This window comes from Typopeltis vanoorti, chromosome 2, assembly GCF_054136105.1.
Source record: "Typopeltis vanoorti isolate ZY-2024b chromosome 2, IOZ_Tvanoo_1.0, whole genome shotgun sequence".
Classification (NCBI taxonomy): domain Eukaryota; kingdom Metazoa; phylum Arthropoda; class Arachnida; order Uropygi; family Thelyphonidae; genus Typopeltis; species Typopeltis vanoorti.
The window spans coordinates 27390389-27416936 of record NC_143550.1 but is presented as its reverse complement, the minus strand read 5'-3'; the positions used below and the strand labels follow the sequence as shown (position 1 = coordinate 27416936).

Sequence of the window (26548 nt, the reverse complement as noted above, 5' to 3'; positions counted from 1 at the left end):
CATGTATAATTTAGATAAAAGAGAAAAACTTTATTCATTTGAGGTTATTCCATGCAGTTTTGTTACATTTCAGCAAATTGAAAGTATTACATTTATAAGTTGACAAACAAACCTGACTGCCTGTCAGCACTCCTTATTGCACATTTAAACTCTCCACATCATAGTATTCTGTATGCCCCCCCTTATCATTATCACTTTTAAAACTTTTACATATTTTGCTTTTCAATATGATATTCATTTTTATCCTGCTTAAAACCAAGGGAACATTTCTTATTTCATATTAATATTATTATTTATTATTATTATTGCACAGGCACCTGAGACTCATCATGGGCGATCCAAACTATCAACATAATGTCTATCATATATTTCCTTGAAACCATTAACAAACAAAGCACCCACAACTAACTCAGTCTAACACTTCCAGGTATGACCTCTTGTTCTGTCCCCTCTAGCCAAGGCTGAAACATTTCTTTCCCCCTGCATCAATCCTATAAAATACTTTAAATAACTTAAATGTTTCTATCATATCCCCTCCTTTTTTTTTTTTTTTCAGTCAACCAAATTTTGCAATCCACAAACCTGCAATCATAAGAGCATTCCACAGACCTCTCACCATCTTGGTCACTCATGTCTGAATCCTCTCCATCACTTCTTCATCCTCAAGAAACCCAGGTAACCATCTCTTCTTGTTAGCATGTTCTTCAATAACTAAATAATCCAGTGAGTTACCCTGGCTCTAAACTTCAACTCTTTATCTACTACTACTGCTACCCCCTAAATACCTGGCTTCATCAATTCCCTGGAGTACAGTTCCCTCAATGTGGTACAGAGCTTTTAATCTTTGTATCCCAAAATGCATAACTTTATATTTTTCCATATTAAATTGACATCTATTATGTTTTTCCCATACTGTGGGCCTATTTAAATTATCCTGCAAGCTCTATACATCACCTTCATTAACTTACACTCCCTAACTTTGCATCATCAGCAAACAACTGAATATCTCCCTTTAGATTATTTCTTAATATCATTTATGTACAAATTAAACAGAAGTAATTCAAGCACAGAACCTTGTACACACTGCTAGTCACCTGACTTCTCCTCAGTTCTACTCCTTCATATGTTACTTTTTGATATCTGTCCATCAGCCATCCTTTTATCCATATCACCAGTTTCACATCCCCATTTGTTGCAGTTTGCATAACAGAGCTCCACATGATAATCTGTCAGACATCTTTGCAAAATTCGGCAGTATCATCATGCAACTATTCCCTTTATCCAATTCAGCTGTCATTCTGTTATAAAAAGTTAGTAGATTACCAAGGCATGACTGACCCTTCGTAAAGCCATGCTGCTCCACATGGAGTATCATATTCTTATCCAACCATTCCTGAATTCTCTAGTTGACCAACTTTTCCAGTACTTTTACCACCACTTCTGAGATACTGATTTGTCTATAATATGCTACCACAGACTTAGATCCTCCTTTATACAAAGGAATTATTTTGCTCACTTCCACTCTCTTGAAATTTTAAACAGCTGAGACTTAAACTAAAATCTTTGTTAATGGCATCACCAGTATCCCTGACATTCTCTTAAAACACAAGCCAATATGCCATCCAATCCCACAGCTGTATTTGCATTCAGATTCTGCAATATTCTAAGTAAATTCATCAACCACTGTTCTCACATTAATCTCTGTCACCTCTGCCATAACAATATCTTCACTTGAATGATATACGCTTTCAAAATGGTCACTCAATAGCTCAACAATTTCATCTGTCTCTGTTACCTCTGTACCATCTGCACTCATTAAAGTTATCCTTCCATAGTCATTCTTCCTCCTAATTGCCACATTACAAAAAAAAAAAAAAACTGGGATTTCCTTTTACCTGCTCAGCTAACTTCGTATAATCTGATTTTGCCTTCCTTACCATGCTGGTCACCTTTCTCCTTATATACCCTCCACAACATTTTATTTTATTTTTTGCAGCTTATGCTTAATGATACTACACATCCAACTCCCCTTATTAATCCTCCTGACCTTGGCTTTACAGTGTGATATTGCTTCCTTCCAGCTATCTCTAAGTGTATCATAATCACATGCCTTGTAGTTCCACATATACTTCTTAATTGGAATTTTTGCATGTTTTGCTACCTCCCAAGTCAAAACCACACGATCACTTTCATCAATTGGAGGCAATGTAGCCACCTTAGTTATGGACAGGTCTTCTGATCCTATAACAAGATCTAGCACTCTCGTTCCTCTAGTTGACTCCATCACATTCTGCTTCAGGTAATTATCTCTCAATAAGTGTATAAATTCCATTTGTCTTCTCGCCATATGATCTTTCCTCTTTCCAATCTGTCTCCAGGGATGATGTGGAAGCCATGCTGAAGCATGGCTTCCACGTGGTCCTTGGCCTGTAGTAGCAACCAGTTTTATAGTTTTCCCTATTGGTCTCAATCTCACACTGTAGATTGACTGACTCAAAAGAACTGCCATCTGCTCAACTTACTCATACTCTTGTTGACTGCAATTCATCTGCTATCATCCCACAGCAGCACCCCACACCATGTCTTGTCTTCTCCCTGAAAATACTAACTCCATCTTATTCAATCCCTGTAACTATTGTCATCTGCTGTTAATTAAGTCTCACTAATGCCTATATATTTTGATGCGGTTGCACTAACCAATGCCAAAAACTTCTTCCTCTTATTCCTGATGCTTCTAACATTAGTATAAAGAAACTGTAGCATCCCCTTAGGTGCCCAACCGCCTTTACTTCCTGAATCGACTACCCTATTTGATGTTATTATCCAAGAGACCAGATTTTGAATTTTTTTCTTCATTCACACAAACTCACCTGCATTTACCTTAATTTATTTTTCCTGACTTTGCACTTCCACTCTCTCATTGAACAAAGCTCTTTCTACACACCTAACTCTGAATCCATTTAAATGCAGCCCACTGACATTGTACAAACCTTTCCATCCTTCAAACTCAAGCTATAGATCCACAAACTCTACATTATTCCTTCTGCAAACTTGCATATTGATTCATTAGCTATCATCACCCTCCTTCTCAGTTCGCCTCTATCATAGTGTAGCAATTGACTCACAAACTTCGCCTTCTTGCTCTTCTTTTCCGATTCCTCTACCTTTTTCACGTCCTCCCCTCATACAATACTTCTCACCTCTCAGGTTATTGTTTCCAGCCAAAACACTCAATTCTTTCAACTTCGCTTTCTGCATTCTAACATACAACACCTTTTGATTATTTGTATATGGGAAATATATGACTTCTGCATTAGTTCAGTCTTGGGATCTCTTCTGGGTCTTGCTGTCACTATTGAGATCTCAATGAAGGTCAAAGGTGGTCTGGGTAGTGGCCCCCTTCCCATAATGCTTAGCATTATACATTTCTCAAAGGGTGTGTATGCTTTGCATTACAGGAAAAATTCTACTAAGGCATTTGATGTGAAGCCATTAGCCTCTATATATGCAAGTAGTCCAGTCGTGAAGATACTTCACATGCAAACATTGTTTGCTTACACTTGGAGAAAGGATTAAATCAAGAATACAATTTCTTGGCATCTTTAATTTTTAGACTAATCTGTGTCCTGAACAGAAATTCAGCATGTACTTACCATTGTGATTGGCTTTGACTTTGGATCTCCAACAAGGACTAGCTTTTCCATTTCTGTGTCAACTTCCTACTCTAATTGACTTGAAAAATTTCTTCATTAGGAGAACCTTCTGTGCAACCATAAGTACAAGTTTGTTCACATAACTCTGCTTGAAATTGCCTTCCAGTCAAGAAGTTTATCTTCATGTTTAGTGTTAAATACTCTTGCTACTCCTTCTCCTTGATCATTAATACTCAAACATAACTATATTTGTTATTTAGCTCTCCATATCTTGGAAAACATATTTTTATTTCATTTTTTTTTTAAAAAGAGCTATTTTACAAATTCAAACAATGTAATTCTAAGCATTAGACAAATCTTTTTTTGCATTGTACTACAAAATACGAACACAAGTTAATCTGATTTGTCATTTTCATTAATTAGTTTGAATATCAGCAAGCCCAGTTAGAAGCAGAAATTGAAAACCTCTCGTGGAAAATTGAGAGAGCAGAAACAACAGACCGCGGGGTAAGTAGTCGCTTGAATTTCTATCTCAGTGTGGAATATATTGTTATGATTTATGTATTTGCACTAGCATTTCGTTTTTTTTTATTTTTTTTTTTAATAGTTGCCTTCAATTCCTTTATCGAGCTGATTTTCTATTTAAAAAAAAAAAAAAGCTATCATCATCATCATCATCAAATTCCTGCCATGTACCCTCAAGGGGTGTACAGGATATGACAGTACTACATGAAAAAATTACATCATTACTAACTTCCTATCTACAATTTTCCTCCAAATCAGTCTGTTACTTGTCAAGACTCCAACATTATCAGATCTTATATTTCTATCATCTAAGGCACTTTGCACCGTATCAATCCACCTATATCTTGGTCTTCCTCTGGGTCGTTTTCCTGCCAACCTGGCAGAGAACACTTGTTTTGCTAATCTTTCCTCTCCCATTCTATTTAAGTGACCATACCATCTGAGATTAGCTCTGCTAACGCATTCCTGGATGCTGACAATGTCAAGTTCTTTCCTAATATCCTCATTTTTAATATGATATTGCCATTGATGCCATCTGTTCATGCCTCTAATCTTTCTCAGGACTCTCATATCTGCGGTCTCTAGTCTTTGGTCAAGTGTTTTACTTCTGACCCAGCTCTCAGATCCATAAGTTAAAATTGGTTTGAACACAGTCTTGTATACAGCTAATTTAGTGTTCCGACTAATTTCTTTCTTATTCCATATGAATTTATTCAATTGACTTCCCACGATACCAGCTTTGCTGATTCTGTTGTCTATTTCTATATTTAGTTTACCATCTTCAGTAAAAATTGTGCCTAAGTAGCTGAAATGTTTTACTTGTTCCACAGGTTCTCCATTCACAACACAGTTGACATTTTCAATGATTCTGCCTATTTTCATTGTCTTTGTCTTTTTATTGCTGACCTTCATACCATATCTATTACAACAGCTATTCAATTTAGTCAGAGAATCTTGCAGACTTGTAGCGGATTTATTTAGAAGTATAACATCATCCGCATAAAGCAAAGAGCTGACATTAACATCTCCAATTTTGATATCAGGTTTAATACCACTTTCCTTCATAATGTGATCCATATAGATAATGAATAACAGAGGGGATAATGTACATCCTTGTCTCACACCAGATTTAACATTAAACCATCTTCCTGTACTTCCTTCAATTCTAACTGCTGACTCACAACTCAAATAAAGACTAAGTATTGCTTGATATAATGCCCCATTGACACCATATAACTGCAGCGTATTGAATAGCTTCTCTCTTGGCACCTTGTCATATGCCTTTTCCAAATCGACAAAACTTAAATACAGATCTTTGTTATATTCCCATGCTTTCTCGACTATTTGTCGTAAAGTGAAGATCTGATCCTGACAGCCTCTGTTTGGCCTGAATCCAGCTTGTTCTTCACCAAGCTTTTCTTCCACAATTCTTCTCAACCATTTCTCAAGTATACTTGCATAGATCTTTCCAGGAACACTCAGTAGGGAAATACCTCTGTAATTCTCACATTCAGTTTTATTTCCCTTTTTATATATGGGTACTATGAGAGCTCTACTCCAATCATCGGGAATTCGTCCCTCTGTCCAGGCTTTCTGAACTATGCAGTGCAGCCACTGTAAGACTCTTATACCACCATACTGCAGCATTTCTGGTCGAATATCATCTACTCCTGCTGCCTTTCCACATTTCAAGCCTTTGATGGCTTTTTCTACTTCAAGTATGGATATGTATTCCTGACTGCATGCCTAGTCAGTGTTTTTTATCACTGTGCTGTCATCACTGCTTGTTTCATTTAGCAGTTTTTCAAAGTAATTACTCCATACTTCAAGGATATCTTTTTCTCCTGTTTTCATTTCACCTTTATCATCTCTAATTCCTTTAACAGCACTCTTTCCTCCATTCCTAAGCTTCTTCAACAACCTCCAGAATATTTTGCCACCTTCTTGATATTTATTTTCTATATTCTTGCCAAAGTCCTCCCATGACTTTTGTTTAGCTAGTTTTACACACTGTTTAGCTTTCTTACATTTGTCTCTGTATTCTGTAAGAGTAAAAGCTGACTTATTTGCCAGGAACTTTTGATATGCTTTCTTCTTTTCCTTCACTGCCTCTTTAACTTCCTGTGTCCACCAGGGAGTTCTGATTTTTTTATCTTTGCACACAACCTCACCACATGCCTCTCTGGCAGAATCAATCAATGTTTCCTTCAGAGTTTGCCACTGAATCTCCAAGGTTTGATTCCTGTTCTCAAACTCTTTCATTTTCTTTTCAATAATATTTCTGTATTTTAGTCTACAGTTTACATCTGAGAGCTGCTCAACTTTTATTCGCTTTAAAACTTTCTTACATGTTATTCTTTTCAATATGAAATTCAATTTTATCCTGCTCAAGACTAAATAGTGATCACTTCCAATTTCAAATCCTCTGTACACTCTGGTGTCCTGCACCAGGGAGAAAACATCACTATCAACAATAACATAGTCAATGAGACTTTTCTTATTCCTAGCCTCTTCTCTCCATGTGAATTTGTGCACATTTTTATGTTGGAACATGGTGTTAGTAATAATCAGTCCATGTCCTGAGCAGAAATCCAACAGATATTTGCCATTATTATTAGCTTTGCTCTTTTCTCCAAATTTTCCCAAAATATTTTTGTATGTCTCACAATCATTTCCTACTCTACTATTTAGATCCCCAACAAGGACCAACTTTTCCTTTTTCATTGTGTCAGTTGCTTTTTCTAAAGCCTCAAAAAATTCCTCCACTTCTACCTTAGTAGAACCTTCTGTGGGACCATAGGCACAAATAAGTCTCATTGTCCAGTTCCCCATTCTCATATTTGCCCACATTACTCTACTTGAGACTGACTACCATTCAAGAAGATTAGCCTCGTATTTTGTGTTGAATACTATGGCTACTCCTTCTTTTCCTTGATTTTCCTTGATTGTTATTAAAAAAGCTATTGATATTAGTTATATTCATTGATTCTATGTAATTTGAGTGTCTTTTTCTTAGAGATGTATAGTTTATAATATTCTCTCATGGGATATTTTTAACCAGTCTTTTCCGCTCCTGTCCGATTGTTAGCAGCAGCTTTTTTGGATAGCTGCCCAAAGTGCCTTTTCTGATCACCAAGCTGTGGGATAACATCTGGAGTTGATAATATCCTAACAAGTGTTTGAATCCCTTATAATTTAGAGTAGATGAAGTTCTCCCTCTAGCTATTATATAAAGTGTTTCTAATGTTTAAAATGCTCCAGTCTTTAAGCCTATCAAAGCTTGTATTATAACATTATGTTATTAAGACAATATGTTGCATTTTAAAATCTATAATATGGTCTTTATTAGTTGAGTGTGAAATTTATTTATTTCACGCCATGCTTTTTTTGAGCTTTTTGGCATCAGTAGAAAAAGTAGACCCTCCATAGCTCAGTTGGTTTCGACAATTCCTTTAAGCTGGAAAGACCTGGGTTTGAATCCTGTCTAGGATGCAAAAACCTTTATCACGACTTTTCAAGTAAAGATGAGGTAGCCATTCTCACACGGATGTGGCAGGTTTTTCTTCCCGGGAAACTTGGGTTTTTCATCCAGAGCTAGACAAACCAGCCAGGAGAACGCACAATTGACAAACAAAATATATTACAACCAAGTATTATATTGGTTTCATAAGATTGGGCCATACCTGCTCATATTGGCCTCACGGACATTGTATCATCGTATATTACGTAACCAATTAACTAATAGAACAGATAGTATCTTGTCTTCTCTCACCCACAGAAGTTCAGTTCATAATTAGATATGATGTTTTTCCCTTTTGCTTCTATTTTATAGACATGATATAATGTTTGCATTTCTGTTCAAATTTTATAAGGAGACCTACTTTCTTTATTAGTGAATTTTTCCGGTTCTTTCTCAGTGTTATAATTAATTTATCATCTAGAAAAGAGATCATAATATTTGATGTGTAATATAAAATGTGTAGGATTTCTGTAAACAGAAAAAGTCAGGGATCCATCAGACTGGTGTATAATCAGAGTGTCTAGAAAAGGGAGACTGTTGCTGTTTTCCTTTTCTAATGTAAACTAGATCCTGGGGGGGGGGGGTTGATTGTTTAAGTGTGTTGAGAAATTGTAAAGCATATCCAGGCCATGTGGCCAAATGGTGAACACATCATCCACATAGCATAGTCAAACTGGGTTTATGTGGGGGCACAGTTTAAGGCTTTTTCTTGCTTATGGATTTTTGGTAGTCCATGCACAAAAGTGAAGTGAATCAGCCTCAGCTCTGAAAAACTTCCCAAACCTCAACAAATTTGGGTAGTTTAAATTCTAAGATCGTCAGCCTGACAACCAAGACAACCCAATTTAGTCTGATAGGGAGCACCTGTTAAGACTCTAGGTTGCCCTTCTTCAGCTTCATTTGCTTAGTGTGAGTGCCTGCATGCACATGTCATTGTTTTGTGATCCCTGAAGATGGCAATGTAACATTGCTGAAATATAGGCAGTTATTAATTAAAGTTTTTATAATTTATGTTGTTATTTCCTAAAAAATTAGAAGAAAGAAGGAAAATAAGTATTCTATGGTAAATTCTACAAGAGAAGCACTTCATGGAACTCTGAAGAAATGGCTGCAATGATTAAAAATGTTAGTGATGTATTAGAATGCAAAGAGAAGAAGTGAATGAATTCTTTTGGAAAATATGATTAGAAAGTCAACAATTAAGACATGAGACAAGATGGGAAAGAGTTATTAGAAGTGAAAAAGAAGAAAGAGTGTAGGAGAATAACAATTATTAGTCCTGCCACTGTATGATAGGAGTGAATTGAAAAGAAGGGCCCATAATCGCAACATATGCATAGATTTTTTCAGGAGAAATGATGTGCAGTTTGTAGATGATGTATGGTACGAATCTGTGGATGGAAGTACTTACATAAGACTAATGGACCGTGCTTTAAGTCAGGGAAACCAGAGCTATTGAGGAGGATTCAGGTTTGCATATGTGCAGATATCTTTGAGGAAAGTGAAAATGATCAAAAAATGCTGAATGTAGTTTCTCAGGCTCAATTTGAATGGGATAGTCATACATTTGTGTAGTTGTGAGTGCCAGAGAACTGCACTTCGTGTATACAATTGCCAGAAGTATCTTGAATATTGGGAAGTAGTAGTGTTTGCCATTGGTTAGCTCAGGTTTGCAGAAACATATAGGCATTAGTGATGTAATTGATGAAGAATGATAGTTACAAGGTGTGAAAAATCTTGACTGATAGAATGGGAGGATGGAAAGATGGGTATAAAGTAATGTCAATTTGGGTTCACCCAGACCATTTGTAGGGACAGAAAAGTACCATCAGTTTGTAGAGCTCTTTGAATACTGTAAATATATGTTGTAGGCATGACGATGATTTTTTTGTGCAAAATGAGATCATCGATTCTTGAAAAATTTTACATTTTACTGTATTTTAAAGAGTTCCTTAGTTAAGTATCTGTTTGGCCGAATGTATATTATTGTATATAGAAATTTTTAGTCTTTGTTTCAAGACTAGCTGATGAAGATACCTCCACCTTTCCATGTAATAAATAATTGAAATATTTTTACTTGCAAAACTATTTGGAATGATAATAATAATTTCACAATAAATTGAATGAAATTTGGTACTCCTGACTCTTGCTATATAGCAAATTCATAGGGATCATAGGAATAGTTTCTAGAGTAGATGGTTTGGTATAGTGAATATTTTTTAGAATAGCAGCATGTTTATGACTCTTGGTCAGGACTTGTCATTGATTTTGTGATTTGCTATAACAAGAGCTGACTACTTAGCTTCTCCATTTAGTGCCTCTAGGTTCAGTACACATACCATTCCCTTACTGATTTAATATTTATGGAAAACTGCCTCTATTTTAGACAAATTATGATTCTACAACCATATTATAAATAATTTTTAATTTCTTGATGGTTCAACCTTCATATTGAGGTCACACACACACACCACACACACACACAGATTAAATTACATTTCACACAGTATGCTAAAGAGACACTTTCAGACAGTTATTCTACTGGCCTGACCTCTAGTGAAAATAAAATTAAAATAAATGAAATAAAATAAAATAAAATAACTACATCAAAGCTATATTCTTTATGTTGAATTTTTTCTTTACAATTATTCATAATATTATTACACTTTTTTTATAATCTTTGTCAAGTAGCTTTATTTTATCCTCCTACATGTTTCGCCAATCTTTTTCTATTGGCATCCTCAGGGAATACAAACTAGTAAGCTAAAATGAAGGTTACAGACTAGGTTATAACTGATAGTTCTAATTCATACAAAAAATTTGTATTGTGCGTGACAATGTGCGTGTCTCGTTAACGTGATTTATTCATTATGGCTCATTACGTAATTGTTATGAAAGTTCATTTCTTTGATGTTTAATGATCTGATAAAAGTTTTCCAAATTTCTGGTAAAATTAGACCTTGATTCTTGTTTAGGTTTTCAGTTTTACATATACTGTAGCTGCTTCTTTAAAGGTTCTTGAATGGTAGTTATCTTCTATGTATGGCATAAGGCTCTTATCCCACTCAATGTGATGGTTAGTAGAGGCAAAGTGGCATGAAAGGCCTGAAATGTCTTGTCTGTTATTTCTGACATATCCTATGTGTTCTTAGGATATGTCAGAAATAACAGAGGTCTGACCTACGTAACTAATACCACATGAGCAAGGTATATTATATACTCCAGAGTACTTGTAGAATGGGTGAGGATCTTTTGGTGATCTTAAAAATTTCCGAATAGTGTTGATTGGTTTGAATGCCACTCTGATCTTATGTGGTTTTAAAAGGTTAGCTAATTTTTTGGAAAGGTTGCTGACAAAAGGAATCGTAATTGTACTGTTGTATTGGACGTCATCACGTTGTCGATGTGGTATATCAGTAAAGAGAATCTTGTTATAGAGTCTTTTTGGGTAACCATTTAAAGAAAGTTCTCTGGATATTGTGGTTAATTCCGTTAGTAGGTCATCCTTGTCTGTCGTATACTGTATAGCTCTTTTCTTGAGACTATGGATAATGCTAAGTTTCTGAGCTATGTGATGAGCTGAGTTGAAATGGAGGTAACATCCAGTATTTGTAGGTTTTCTGTATACAGATAGGTTGATACTATTATTGGATTGTTTCTTTATTAAAATGTCAAGGAATGGCAGTTTTTTTATCTTTTTCCATTTCTAAGGTGAATTTGATGGTATTGTGGAAACTATTGATTTGGTTGAGGTAATTCATTAGTTCTTCTTTCGTATGATCCCAAATGATAAAGATGTCATCTACATATCTGTACCAAATTTTCGGTTTTGGAATGATCCTTTAAAGAAGCAGCTACAGTCGCCCGTAAAACTGAAAACCTAAACGAGATTAAAGGTCTAATTTTACCAGAAATTTGGAAAACTTTTATCAGATCATTAAACATCAAAGAAATGAACTTTCATAACAATTACGTAATGAGCCATAACGAATAAATCACGTTAACGAGACACACACATTGTCACGCACAATACCAATTTTTTGTTGAATTAGAACTATCAGTTATAACCTGGTCTGTAACCTTCATTTTAGCTTACTAGTTTGTATTCCCTGAGGATGCCAATAGAAAAAGATTTGCGAAACATGTAGGAGGATAAAATAAAGCTACTTGACAAAGATTATAAAAAAAGTGTAATAAAGCTATATTCTATTTAAGACAACATCAGAGAAACATTGTTTGATATAGATAGTTTTATTGCAATAAAAATTATGACCTAATATTAGATTTATGATCCTATTTATAATTAACTTTAGGGAGAAAGGTTAAGTGGGTAGAATATGTGCCTTCCATATTCTTGGGATTTTAGACTCTGATTATTATTAAGATTAGGGTGGTTGATATGGATCTAACAGGCCTCCTTAAATTTACATTCATTCCATGTTTTGGTGCGATATAAAAAACACGTGCTTTTCCAGTCAATTCTATGTAAAGTGTTCAGGGCATGTCAGAAAGGCCAGCTTGATTATATTTAATGTGTTGTTTATGTTCCTTTATTCTGATAGGAATTGTGCATACTGTTTCTCCTATATGGGGCAAATTACAGGTGCAGTGAATATGGTATACTCTAGCATGGGCCAGCAGAGGGAGTGGATCCTTGGATGAGTTTGAGTGAGTTCTTTAATTTTGAGGTTTAAAGGTGGCTTTAAGGTTGTATTTCTGTAGTATTCTGTTTATTTTATCTGATATCCCTTTAATGTATGGAATAATTACAGTTTTATTGTAGTCTAGTTTATTTTTGTTTTTAAGTGAGGTCTTGTACAGAATTTTGTTGATAGTATTTTGGCTGTAACCATTTTTAGGAAGGTATTGCTGATAATTTTTAATTCATCTTTAAGTGCTTGTTCATTGGAGCAAATCTTCAAAGCCCTGTTTTTAGAGTATTAATGACACCTAGTTTTTGTGTTGGTATTCTTGGAAGAATATGGAAGGCACATATTCTACCTACTTAACCTTTCTCCCTAAGAGTTAATTATAAATAGAACCATAGATAATCCAGGATCTTAAATCTAATATAACAATTGTCATGTTAAATTAGGACATCATTTTTACTGTAATAAAACTATTTATATGAAAGAATGTTAATCTGATGTTGTCTTAAATAGAATATAGCTTTGATGTATCAATAGTTATTTAATTTTATTTTCACTAGAGGTCAGGCCAGTAGAATAACGTCGATCAAATCATTGTCTCTTTAGAATACTGTGTAAAATGTAATTTAGCTTGTGTGTGCATATACTCCAGATGATGACCGAAGGTCGAAACATACGGAAATTAAAAATTATTATTTATAACATGGTTGTAGAGTCCATAATTTGTCTAAAATGAATGCTGCTCGCTGTGTAACACTAAAGAAAAGAAAACGGCCTCACAACTATCTCTTGGCTGCTTTCAGTTTTCTTTCCTTTGTTATTTTATTTTTCAGTCTTTCTGTAGAAAACCATGCTAAAAGTATTCTCAGCCTTATTGCGCAACTCTTGTTTCTATTTATTATGTTCTGATCTCTTCATCTTCTATTTTTTTTTTTTTTTCTGCACTTGACATTCTTCTGTTGTTTGTTGCATTGAGGCTGACACTGATGATTGGAAGTATTTTATACAGTCTGTTCATTTTACATTTTTATTTATCTCTGCAATTCCTGTATGGAGGCTTTAAGTTTTCTCAGTATACTGTTAATTTAATTATTTGTTTGCTTGATTACCTCTCATATAGTTCTCATACTATGATTATGATGTGTTTTTGGATGGTAAGATTTTTTTCAGTTTTAGTTTTTTTTAGAATTTTGTCTATATCCATATTCCATATCCATTTCATGAAGTTGCTATTGTGCCAGGATATAATTCACTATATCCATCTTTTTCTTTTCCAGGATGTCCACTGTTTTTGTTTTATGCTTTAATAATTTAGCCCAGTACTCTAATTTAATTTTGATGTTCTCCATGCTGCTGAATGAGTCAGTACTGATTTTATTTCTTATTATTGTTATTTAATACCAATTGAAAAAGGTGTCTGACAAGGAGACTCTCTATCACCCGTTTAATCATTTTGTAGCACCAAAAACATAATGATAGAATACTATTTCTTAGAAATAATCTCTTCATACACATACTTAAGTCATCTAAACAGTGGACTCCAAAAGGAAATAAATAGAAGAGCTCAAATGGCCTGGAGTGCATTTGGAAAATTGAAAAGTATTTTTCAAAACAAGGATGTCCCACTCTGTTTAAAAAGAAAGACATATAACCAGTGTATTCTTCTAGTCATCACATGTGGTTGTGAAACTTGGTCTCTGACAAATAAACTAGCAACAACTCAAAGAAAAATGGAAAGGCTGATGCTAGACATCACATTAAAATAAAAAATGAAACACCTGGATAAGAAGCCAGGCTCATATCACAGACTATTCTTTGTCGCAAGCGCGACTGAAATGGAAATGGGCTGGACATCAATCCAGAAGAGAAGATGAGCAATGGACCACCATACTAACAAGGTGGATTCCAAAAGAAGGGAAATAGGCCAAGGACATCCTAAAAGAAGGTGGCGGATGAACTTTCAAAATTTATTGGAAAAAATTGGTCAACCATAGCCAAGAACAGAGAAAGACAGAAAGAGCTGGAGGAGGCTTTCGTCCAGCAGTAGACTGAAAATAAGAAGTTATTTATATATGGGTTTATTTTATTTCCTATTGTTGATTATTCTTGATGGATTTGTTTTATCTTTTTTCACCTCCCACATTCCCCATTTCTGAACCTTTCTTGTAATGAACAGTCATCACTATGATTAAAGTCATGACCTATAATGAATTTTTCAGCTTCATCTTCTCACAGATTAGAACCAAAGTCTTTCTTTCCTGTTTTTAGGACAAACATTTACAGTTATGATTCTGGTTTTATCAGTGGTGTCTCTTCTTTTCTTCTTGGTCATATCTGGGGAAAAAGTCTGCTCCTGAAATCTCTTGTACCACATATTCTCTGTGTACTTTACTGAAATAAGTTTTAAATATATTTTATGAGTCTCACTTTATGTGGGTTTCAGAAAACCACGTGCACAAATGCATGTATTTGTAGTGGTTTATTTTTCCAAGATGTTCACTGTTTGTGACTTTTTGCTTTGATTTAGCCTAACTTCTAATTTTAAAGTAATTTTGATATTCCCCATTCTGAATAATAAATTGAGTTTATTATTACAGCCATGCCTGACATAATGCAAGTTTGAGTAATGCATTTTTCTGTTATCACTATTGAAAAAATTATACCACTTTTTACTTCACAATTCTAATTTTCTAGCTTCCTTCCCTAAATCTTGTTATAACAGTGAGATTTCACATGACAAGTTTTGGAAGCAGTCATCTCCGACTCCATTTCTTTCTTCGGTATTTCTCCCTTGCATATTTTCTGTTATATGAACCTCACTTTCCTCCACATGATGTTTCATCCTAATTTGCTCTTGCCTTTCATCTGTCTCATTTACATCCTATACAAAAAAAAAAAAAAGTTGTAACTCTATTATAGATTGTGGTTAGATAATCCAGAAATCCTGTCTAAATATGGAGTTTCTTAACAGCCTTAGCAATATAACTCTTAAACTTTAACTCACAGTCCACGGTAACTCTCAAGTCTCTATCTTCATTGACTGCCTCTGCAAATTTCCCAGTAATATAATACTTTGTCTGTAATGGCATTTTAATGCATAACTTTAACTTGGTTTTTCATTTTTGGTTACATGGGCAAATGACAATGAAATTGTCATTTGCCCATGTAACCAAATCCGTTCAAATCAGTGGGCAGGGATTTTGTATCTTCGCTCTCTCAAACTTAGCAGCGGATAACTCAATATCACATTTCATCTTCAGTATCATTAATATATATGTGAAACAACAATGGCCAAATACAGAATCCTGTGGTTCCTCCTCATAGACTCAGCACTACAATACATCGTTTTCTGATACCTGTCAGTCAGCGACTCTCCAATCTGTGTCACAGTTGAGTCTGTATGACAATACATCGTTTTCTGATACCTGTCAGTCAGCGACTCTCCAATCTGTGTCACAGTTGAGTCTGTATGACAATTTCTTAATTATTTGTCTAAATTATTCATTAAATAAATCATCCTGGTCTATGACTTGTACTCTGCGGAACTTTGATTTACAATTGTTAAGGTAGCGATATTTTCCACTCTATTACTGTAGTATAGAATTCATCTACATAAAACTTAAATTGTGAATGCATCAGAAAACTGTTCATATATATACAGGGTGTTCGGGATAAATTTGACATATTTATAATTAATTATATTTTTCCGTAAGTTACATGTATTAACACACACTTCTCTTCATTTAAAAGTTTGGACCCTTCTTCATTCATATACAAGATGTCAGAAAGGATGGATAGCTGGAACCCACCTGAATCATGGAAGAGAATAACTTGTATCATGATGATTCGTGCCCGCCATCAAAATAAGGATATTACGACTGCTGCCCAATGCTCCCTGAATACAGTAAAAACAATCAGGCATGAACTAGAGACTTGCAATGGTGACTACGAGGATGTAGCAAGAAGAAAGATCCCTAGCAGACGATCTGATTGCGTTCGTACAGCAGAATTCCTCGCAAATCTGCAGGAACAGGTGTTGAAGAACCCTGGCATTGGAATTCGGGCTTTGTTCGTGGAGTTGCTAACTGTAGTCACGCCCTGGATAACAAGGGTAGCCAATGGTAGGCCGTATGTATGGTAGCAGGATTCGGCCCCTTGCCACACCTCTGGGAAAAGTCAAAAATGGTTGTCTGAAAATTTCTACGACTTCACCAGTCCAAATGTTTGGCCTCCAAACTTCCCAGACCTTAACCCCATGGATTATTTTGTATGGGGCGCAGTTGAAAAAGACACCAATCGCACTTCCAGTAATACAAAAGCCCAGTTAATGGATAAAATTAAAACAGTTTTTGCGGCCCTTCCCAGGGAGACTGTAGCATCAGCTTGTTCGAGGTTCCGAAGCAGAATTGAAGCTGTGATCGATGCTAATGGTGGTTATTTTGAGTAAATCTTGTTGATAGTATTGTAATTAACTCTGCCTGTAATGTTTTTTTGTCAATTCATTAAATTTAATAGATACAAAGATTTTCTTTTTCCTTACGAAACTGTCAAATTTATCCCGAACACCCTGTAATTAGGTCAGTCTTCAATAGCTTCTGTCTCCTGTGCACATATATAACCAAAATGTTGAGTTGATAATTTTTAAATTATGTTTTATATGATATACTGCTTCCTATGAAACTACAGGAAAGGAATAACCCAATAAATAATAAAATTTTAAATGTCTTGCATAGTATAAAATATTCTTTGGTTTTTTGCTTATTGTTCAATTAATTGCATATATATTTTTAAGGACCTGGAAAATCAAATGGATGTGGCAGAAAAGCGAAGGACAACCCAGTTAAAAGATTTTCTGGCTGTTTAACAGTCATGCCTTCTCGCCAGTAGTTCCTACCTGTGGTAGGAATGTACTGTATATTTATGTACAGGATGGGTTATGGACTTTTTTCCCATCTTCTTTTTTTTTAATCTGTACAAATGTTTTTCCCCTGTTAATATGCAATTCCAGCCTAAATGTAACAGAGATTGTTCATCAGAAATGTATAGAAAGATCAGGAGGTTTTCATTGTGTGTATTTTGTAATGGTGAACAAAAAAAAAAAAGTTATGAAACCAGCTGTAGTACTCATTTTTGTAAGAAATTGTAAAAAATGATATGAGAAATAAAATAAAATAAAAATAATAGATTTGGAATAAGGGTGTTGATTAAAAGCCAGTCATGAAATATTGTGTTGGTCTGTCATGTCTTGAAGTATATGCCAGACAATGTTTCATTTTTTCATGTTTGTTGTATTTCTTTCTTTTATATGATTGGTATATATAGGTTTTAAAGCTGTTCATAACATTTCATGGAAAATATCTTATATTTTGTTTTAATATTTTAAACTAGTTGAGTAATCTTCATTACTTTATATGCCAAATATTTTCATAGCACAAAGTCGAAGTGTGATGTTTTTATGCTAAGTTATTTTTTCCTGCACTATTATTAGGACAAGAGAGAATAATAACCTGGAATAGTTAGCAGGATGCAATGCCTTTAATCTGTGTAAACAAATATGAAAATTATCCATGGATCAACATAGTTTTCATGTCTTCCCCCCACCACCACATGTTAGTCACATTCAGAAGAGAAAAAAAATAATTTCTCTGGATTTCTTCACATTATCCTTGTGCAAAGAGTAGAATTGGGAATTGAATTGATAGAAATATGCATACACACCTTATGTCCAGTAATAAGATATTTATAACCCATAGTGACTGTTCTAAAGTCTAGGATTATTACTGGATACCAATGATTCGCAATGTGGAGATGTATGCTTATGAAACTTTTCACAATATATGGAGAAACATCTTTAAAATCCTTCGTTTGGTTGAAATGAAATTCATAGAGCCTCAACTGTGGCATAGAAAGCAAACAATAGTATATGCTCTTATAAATACTTCAGATGCATTTTTAATATTTAAATTGTCCAGTAATGGACCTTTGTGCAATGCTACTTTATAATTTAAAACTTTATATCATCATCATCAATTTCATTATTATTAATTTACTATCAACAGTTTTTCTCCAAAATAGTCCATTACTTGTCAGCACTCCACATTGTCACAGCTAACATTTCATTCTTCTAAGGCACTTCTGACTGAATCAATCATCTAGACAAGGGCTGTCCAACCTTAGGTAATCCGAGGGCCGCATCACAGTGCGTATCTAGTAATCTGGTGAGCAGCAGCGACACAATCTCGATAGCTGAACAAATGAACAACACTAATCGCACACTTACGTTCCCTGTGAGTGCCCCAGAGTATGCGCGTTGGAACAAAACAGTGTAAGAATGCTTCTTTGACACATCTAATATTTGAAAAACATGAAATATAGACGGATGTAAAAATGGCAAATAAAATTACCAACATCGAGATTATTGATTAGTGATAGAATTAAAATATCTAACACATATTCGATTCAAATTATTTTTTTTTTTTGCACGTGAAAATCAAAACCCACCGGCAGTGCTTTGGACAGCCCTGATCTAGACCTTAGGATTACAACCTAGACCTTGCTCTTCCTTTTTCTTGCCATATTCGGTAAACACCTGTTTTAAATTAAAAGATACCAAGAAATTATATACTTGGTTTAATCCTTTATCCAAGTGTAAGCAAACAAAGTTTGCACCAAATATATAATTTCTTGGTGTCTTTAATTCATTGTATAACCAAGTGGAAAATCTTCCAACAAACACTTGTTTTGCTAATTTTTCCTCCCATTCTATTTAAGTGACTTAGATTAGCCCAGCTCATACATTCTTGAATGTAAACAATGTCAAGTTCCTAATGTCTTAACGTCTTCAATATGATTATACCATCTATTCAGGCCCCGATTTTTCTAAGAACTCTCATATCTGTGATCAAGTGCTTTATTTCTAACCCAACTATCCAGTTCATAACTTAAAACTTGTTTGAACACTCTTGTATACAGCTAGTTTAGTGTTTGGTTAATTTCTCTCTTATTCCATATAAATGTATTCACCTGGCTCCCCCACCATATAGCTTTGCTTATTCTGTTGTCTATTTCTAGATTTAACTTGCCTTCTTCACTAAACACTGTGCCTAAATATCAACTAAGAATGCAGCGTAAGTTTTTTCTATGTTCCTGCCTATTTTCATAGTTTTGGTCTTTTTATTGCTGATTTAGATGCCAAATTTGTTACCGCTGTTATTCAATTTAGTTAGCGAATCCTGGAGACTTGTACTAAATATGGTTAGGAATACAACATCACTTCATAAAGCAAAGAGCTAAGTTTGATATCTCCAATTCTAATATTAGGTTTAATGCCATTTACTTCACCTCATGCCTCCATAGATGTAACAGTCTGTGTTTTCCTCAGAGTTTACTACTGAGACTCTAAGGTTTGGTTCTTGTATCATTTCATTCTTTCTTCAATAATGATTGTATAGTTCAGTCTACAGTTTACCTGTAAAAGCTGCTCAACTTTAATTCTTTTAAAACTTTTTTACATACTTTTCTTTTCAGTGTGTTATTCAATTTTATCCTAATTAAAACTAAGTGATAGTCACTTCCAATTTCAAATCTCCTGTACAATCTTATACTATCTTTTTTGAATAAAGGCTTCACATCTTGTATCTTGAACTACCATGAAGATATTATCAGTAATAACATAGTCAATGAGGCTTTTCTTATTTCATGTATCTTCTCTCCATGTGAACTTGTGTACATCTTTATGTTGGAACATGGTGTTAAGCTCCCTACTGGCCAATGTGGATGAAATAGTGACACCAAATTGCACTTCTTATCCATGTTATTCAATGGGTTTTAGAGCTCCGTATCCAGATTTAGCTTGACATCTATAGACATCATGGCCAGTTGGGGGGTTAATAATGACTAGTCCATATGCTTCAGAGCAGGAATCCAGCACATACTTATTATTAGTTTTGACCTTTTTTCCAAAATGTTTCTGTATGCCTGGTGGGATTCACTTTCTACTCTGCTGTTTAGATCTCCAACAAGTGCCACTTTTTCTATTTTCTTTATATCAGCTGCCTGCTCTAGTGACTCAAAAAATTCCTCTCATTCTTCCTTAGAAGATCCTTCTGTGAGACCATAAGCACAGATAAGTTTCACTGTTCATTTTCCCCACATAATAACTCTACTTGAAACTGCCTTTCCAATCAAGAAGTTTATTGTCAGGTTTGGTGTTGAATGCTTTTGCTACCCCTTTCCTTCCTTGATCATTATTGCCCAAATATAATATTATATACTTATTATTTAGTAAGATCTCACCTGTTTTTCTTCTTTGTTTCAGTAATGCCCATTATGTTCATATGGTATTTTTTCCAGTTCTTCCAGCTTGATTTCCTTTCCATTAATACTCCTTATATTGAGTATTGTTGCTGTCTTTATTTCTTCTGATGTTAGGGTTATTTGTTGTTCTTCTTATGAAAGTTGCGTTTGAGTTTGTTCCTGTAGTTGACTTTTCACTGCTCGCCCTGGTTCCCTGACAAAAACAGCAGGGTCCTTGTTTAACTGGCAACACCCCAGCTGACATGAAATCTCATTAGGTGCCTTTTGATTTCTATTGGTTTAAACGAATAGAAAGCACAATTTGATCAGTTATGTCCCAAATTGCCAGTCCATCTTCGTTTGTTCAGTAACCAGTGGATATCTACTAACGGGTTCACCATGTGAAGGTGAGGATTGAACATTAAGGCAGAAGCCCAGTTGATTATCCACATTCCTTAAAGGTGAGGTGGTGGTCTCCTCCCAATTAATAAGTAACCCAAAAATCTTTATATTATTAAAAAAATATATTCATAGTCAATTTTCTTGTTAGATCTGTTTATTGGTGCTTATTTTAGAAGAGGAAGAGGCTGAGAAAGAAATTTATAAAATATTTTATAAAAAGTATAAAAGTTTGGGTATCTCTTTTGCTATCTTATTTTCTGGGTTTGTTATGATTAAGAATTATAAAAGTCCGGTTTCAATATGTAAACATATTTGAGGTAAGAGCTTTTATCTCAAATTTGTAAGAACAGTATTAGGTTGGAAGGATATGTGGTTAGTGCAGAGTTAACAGCCTTTCAGAGGTAAGTTTTGGCAAGTTTGTTAGAAATTTGTGTGTTGTTAAAACTGGAGAAATGATCCAAGGGAATGACAAATTGGTCACAACCAGGAGGTGGAAGAGGAGAAAGTCTCATCTTACATAGAGGAGAGGAGTTGTGGAGGCAAGCCAGAGGGTTGCAAGAAGGCGCCTGGGTTAACAAGGTTATCAGAATCCCACTGAAGAATGGTTAGGAGATCAGAATTTAGGTAGTAACTGTGTAGTTAAAGTTTGTTAAACTATAAAGAGAAGTGTAGCATACTCTAATCATCAAAACTGTGCATGTGTCATCAGCTAGAGCAATGTTTCCCAGAGTGAGATACACATACCTCCAGGGATACATGAAAGGTTTCTAGGAGATATGGGGCACTCTGACTAAAAATTTTTAAAAAAATATAGAAATGTAGAACTGGATTTCAAACTAACCTCTTCCCAACAGAAACAATTTCACCTCATTAGCTTTCTTTTATTATTGAAAATTTAAATTTCCCAATTTTCGTTTCTAATGTATTTATATTATAACTAAAAAATGTATGTAATAATTTTAACAAATGTTCAAAAATACCATTATAATTATTAGTGTTCAAATGAAATATAACTTCTCCCAAATTGGCTTTGCTTTAAGAAGGGGTATGCAGGTACTGAAAGTTTGGGAAACACTGAATTAGAGGATATTGATAATGTATGTATATGGAGGGAAGAAAAAATAGATGAAGAACAAAGCCCTTTGGTGCACTAGCATTAGTTATGTAATGTTTGATCACAATTGCCAATAGTACACATAATATGCAACTAGAGGGCAACAAACTTTCAGCCAAAAGATTAGGTGACACACAGGGTGATAGATAAGGTGGGATCTTAATAGGATTTTGTGGCATCTGTTTTCAGTGCAGTTCAGTTCACTTGAGATTCTGATAAACATTCCATCATATTTATCCAAAGGTTGGCGGCATAAACAAGAATTCCACAATCAATAGTGGTGGAAGAATCCACATTGCAGTTATTTATTAGGTGAGAGGATTCCAATTAGCAGAGAAGTTAGAGCAATAGATGTCTTTTTGGTGAGTTGTTCTTTTTAATGTAGAATTTAAATTGAAATGGGAAATGAATGCTTCCAGATCTCGCTGTTTTTTTAATTCCAACTATATTACATAATATAATAGGTGACAACTTATAACAATTGAAGACCAACATCTCCAATCTTGATATCAAGGTTAATGCCACTTTCGTTCATATTGGATCCATGGAGATAATGTACCCTTGTTACACCCCTGACCTAACATCGAACCATCTTCCTGTACTTCCTTCAATTTCTAACTGCTGAAATAGAGACTGTGTATTGCTTGACATAATGGCCCATTACACCATATAATTGGAGCATTTTGAACAGCATTCCTCTTGGCACCTTGTCATGTGCCTTTTCCAGATCCTTGTAATATTCCCATGATTTCTTAACTATTTGTCTTAGAGTGAAAATTGGATCTGATCCTGACAACCTCTGTTTGGTCTGAACCTAGCTTGTTCTTCTCTTCCACAATTTTTCTTAGCCATTTCTCAAGAATACTTTGTATAAGTCTTACTCAGTAGAGAAATTCCTCTGTAATTCTCACATTCAGCTTTATTTCCTTTTTTATAGATGGGTACTATTGAGCCTGTGTGTGTGTGTGTGTATATATATATATATATATTCCAGATGGCATTATAGATTGGTAGATAAGTATGGAAGTAACTGCAATTGAAAGTACAACCACATATACGTTTGTGATGGATCTTTTGATTTCTAAATCTTTGCCATTTTCCACATATAATCTATTTCTGGAAAACTGGAAGTGGAGCTGGCAGAAGAATTGGAAAAGTTGCAATTCTCCTACATAACAAATACAAGATGTTAATATTCAGGCAATGAACACAGAAAGAAGGAGGGGGGGTAGCTATATGCTACCATACTAGGGAAATGATTATGAGCAAAGTGGTTTCCCTTTGCCTTCCTTGCCATAGTATATTTTATGACTGTAGCCATGCGTAAATTAGTTGAGACAAAGAAGCATGTTATCTCTACTGTTAATATCAGTATGAGACTAGGTTGCCTATTTTGATAGATGAAAAATGCGAGTTACCAGGAGAAAAACCGTCCACCTCCGTATGAGACCATTTAACTCACCTTTAGCCGAAAGAGACCAGATAAAGGTTCTTCGTGTCATGGATGGGAATCGAACCCAAGTCTTTCTGACCAGAGGGCTTTATCTATACTGGCTGAGCTATGGAGCCTCTTATAATATTTAACACACAAGGATAATCTTGAATGACAAGTACTATCAAGTAGAGTCATGTGGGCAACATCAAAATAGAAAATTGGACAATCAATGGATTTTTGTTCATGACATGAAATAGCAAGCCCCTGTCTCGCATTAAGCCTTTAGGTTCTTAATGCGAGACAGGGGCACATTGCCAAGAAAGTCTGAACTGATATTATAGTAGACCAAGAGAATACCAGCAAGAGTAACAGCGTTGGGGTGATGAACCTCAAGGTTCATGCAGGTGTATACTGTAGAAGAAGAGAGTACTAGTTTGGGTGATGAACCTCAAGGATGATGCAGGTGTATACTATAGGAGATGAAGAGAGCCTATCCTGATGATAAAGATGACAGGTTAGTTTTACCCTACTGATGACTAGTCGTTGCGATAGTAATCCTGCTCAGTACGGGAGGAACCGCAGCAGGTTTGGACACTCGGTACATGTGCTTGGTTGAGTGACCAGTGGTGCAAAGCTACCATCCATGGGATTATGACTGAACGCCTCTAAGTCAGAATCCGTCTAGCCACTGTAACGATACTGTTCGTCCGTTGCGCGTTAAAAAGCCGCTCTAGCCGGAGTTGCTTTCATATTGTCATGGTGCAATCACTCTGGCAATGAGGCCACTAAAATGGAAGCATCAAGGCAGCCATTGAGACTATGTGGCAGCTGCTTACTACGCCGCACCATTCAGGTGTGACATGCAGGCACCAAATCATCCACAGACGACCTTGGTAATGGTCTGGGCATCGTGCTTAGAAGAGCAGCCACCATACTGCGATCTATTGAGACTCATCCTCTGATGAGTGATTCAATGGTACGAAGATGAGTAAGACTTTTTAATGAAGGAAGGACAGGTGAGCAAGATGATGAATGGAGCGGGCGACTATCTTTAGTGACTGACGATTTGGTGCATTCAGTTGAAGAGAAGATTCGACAGAATAGGGGATTCACTATGATGTCAGTCTCACTGCAATTTCCAGAAGTTTCACATTCGTGTCTTCATGAAATTGTGTCAGAGAAACTGAATTATCAGAAATTGTGTGCACGCTGGGTGCCAAAGTTGCTTACAGCACAACACAAAGTGAATCGGCTGGGCAGTGCACTGGAATTCTTGACACACTACCTTTAGGATGCCGATGCTTACCTGAGCAGACTTGTCACCGGGGGACGAGATTTGGGTGTCGCATGCAAACCCCTGAATCCAAACAACAGTCCATGGAATAGAGGCATACCTCATCACCAATCAAGACGAAATTGAATACAATGGTTTCCTCACAGTGCACATTGTGTTTTGGGACAGACAATGAATTTTGCTGGTAGACTTCTTGGGTCAAGGCTCCACAATCAATGCGAGTATGTACTGCCAAACCCTTAAGAAACTGCGTTGTGTGATCCAGAATAAATGCCATGGCATGCTTACCAGAGGTGTTATTTTGATTCATGATAGTGCCTGCCCACACAGCTGGCAACAATTCCATCATCCCCCACATAGTCTTGACCTCGTGCCAAGCGACTTTCACCTGTTCAAACATCTGAAATCTTTCCTTGTTGGCCAGCAGTTTCAAGAAACAACCTTCTACAACAAAGGTATACATCTCTTTGCCCCCCCCCCGTCATGCCCCCCCCCCCTTCATGATAAGTGCCTGAACAATGGCGGAAATTATGTAGAAAAGTAGTAAAAGATGTCTACTTTAATTTCCAATAAAGTTTTTTTTTTTGTAAGCATATTTTTGTTTCTCTGACAGCCCATCGGAACTTACACTCTAGATGTCCCTCGTGTATATATATATATATATATGACAGTGTTCAAACCAATTTTAACTTATAGATGTAGAACTGGATTAGAAATAAAACACTTGAACAAAGACTGATAAGCATTCCGAGAAAAAAATGAAGGGACAGAGGGCTTGAGTGAATAGTAGCATCTGTGGCAGAATATTAGGAAGAACTTTGATATTTTTTAGTATTCAGGAATATGTGAGCAAATCTAATCTCTTGTGTTATGGTTATTTAAACAGAATGGGAGGAGAAAGTTAAAGATGTCAAGAAATTATATTCTTATTTAATCCTTTATCCAACTATAAGCAAATAAAGTTTTGCATGTGAAGTATTTTCACAACTAATCTACTTGAATATAGAGGCTAATGACTACATTAATTGCATTAGTATCCCATAATGCTATGAATTATGGGAAAGGCCACTACCTACCCAGACCAATTTCGACCTTTATTGAGGTTTCATTAGTGGAAGCCAGTCCCAGAAGCAATATCGACATTGAAGTAATGCAGAAGTCCTATATATATATATATTTATTTATTTATTTCCCAAGGTGTAAAACCTTATTATTAAAATAATCTAGATTACAATTAGTTGGTGAAAGATTTTTCACTTGGTTATAAATTAAAGATGCCAGAAGATGGGTTTGCAAAACAGATGTATTATGGCCAGAAAAAGACACAGAGGGGAAATCAAGATTGATGTGGATTGATAGTAACAAGTACCTTAGAAGAATGAAATATGAGATTTGACAATATTGGAGTCCTGACATAATTTGGGGGAAAACTGCTGATAAGAAGTTAGAACTACATGAAAAACTGACAACATAATATCCTGTTCTCTTCTCTTCTCTCCCCTCCCAGTTAGGACTGCAACGTGCAGCCATTTCACTCATGCATGAAGCTTTGAAGGGTTATTAGCAATAATGCTGATGTTTTGAATGAGGTGAAAAGGGATTCAGTTTAATGCAACTAAATCTAAAGTTTTGAAATTTGGAATCCATAGATGGGATGCTTC

General features: G+C 35.4%; 1 protein-coding gene across 3 annotated transcripts in view; it reads left to right on the top strand.

Moving 5' to 3' along the window:
• The window catches only part of ari-2 (E3 ubiquitin-protein ligase ari-2), a 208768-nt gene extending 191254 nt beyond the window's left edge, over positions 1 to 17514 (top strand). For all 3 annotated transcript variants that reach the window (XM_090404136.1, XM_090404144.1, XM_090404128.1), the window contains exons 13-14: positions 4077 to 4160; positions 17140 to 17514. In XM_090404136.1, coding sequence (XP_090260262.1) covers positions 4077 to 4160; positions 17140 to 17211 — 156 coding nt within the window. In that variant the 3' untranslated portion in view covers positions 17212 to 17514. The remainder of the gene's footprint in view (positions 1 to 4076; positions 4161 to 17139) is intronic.
• The last annotated feature ends 9034 nt before the right edge of the window (positions 17515 to 26548 follow it).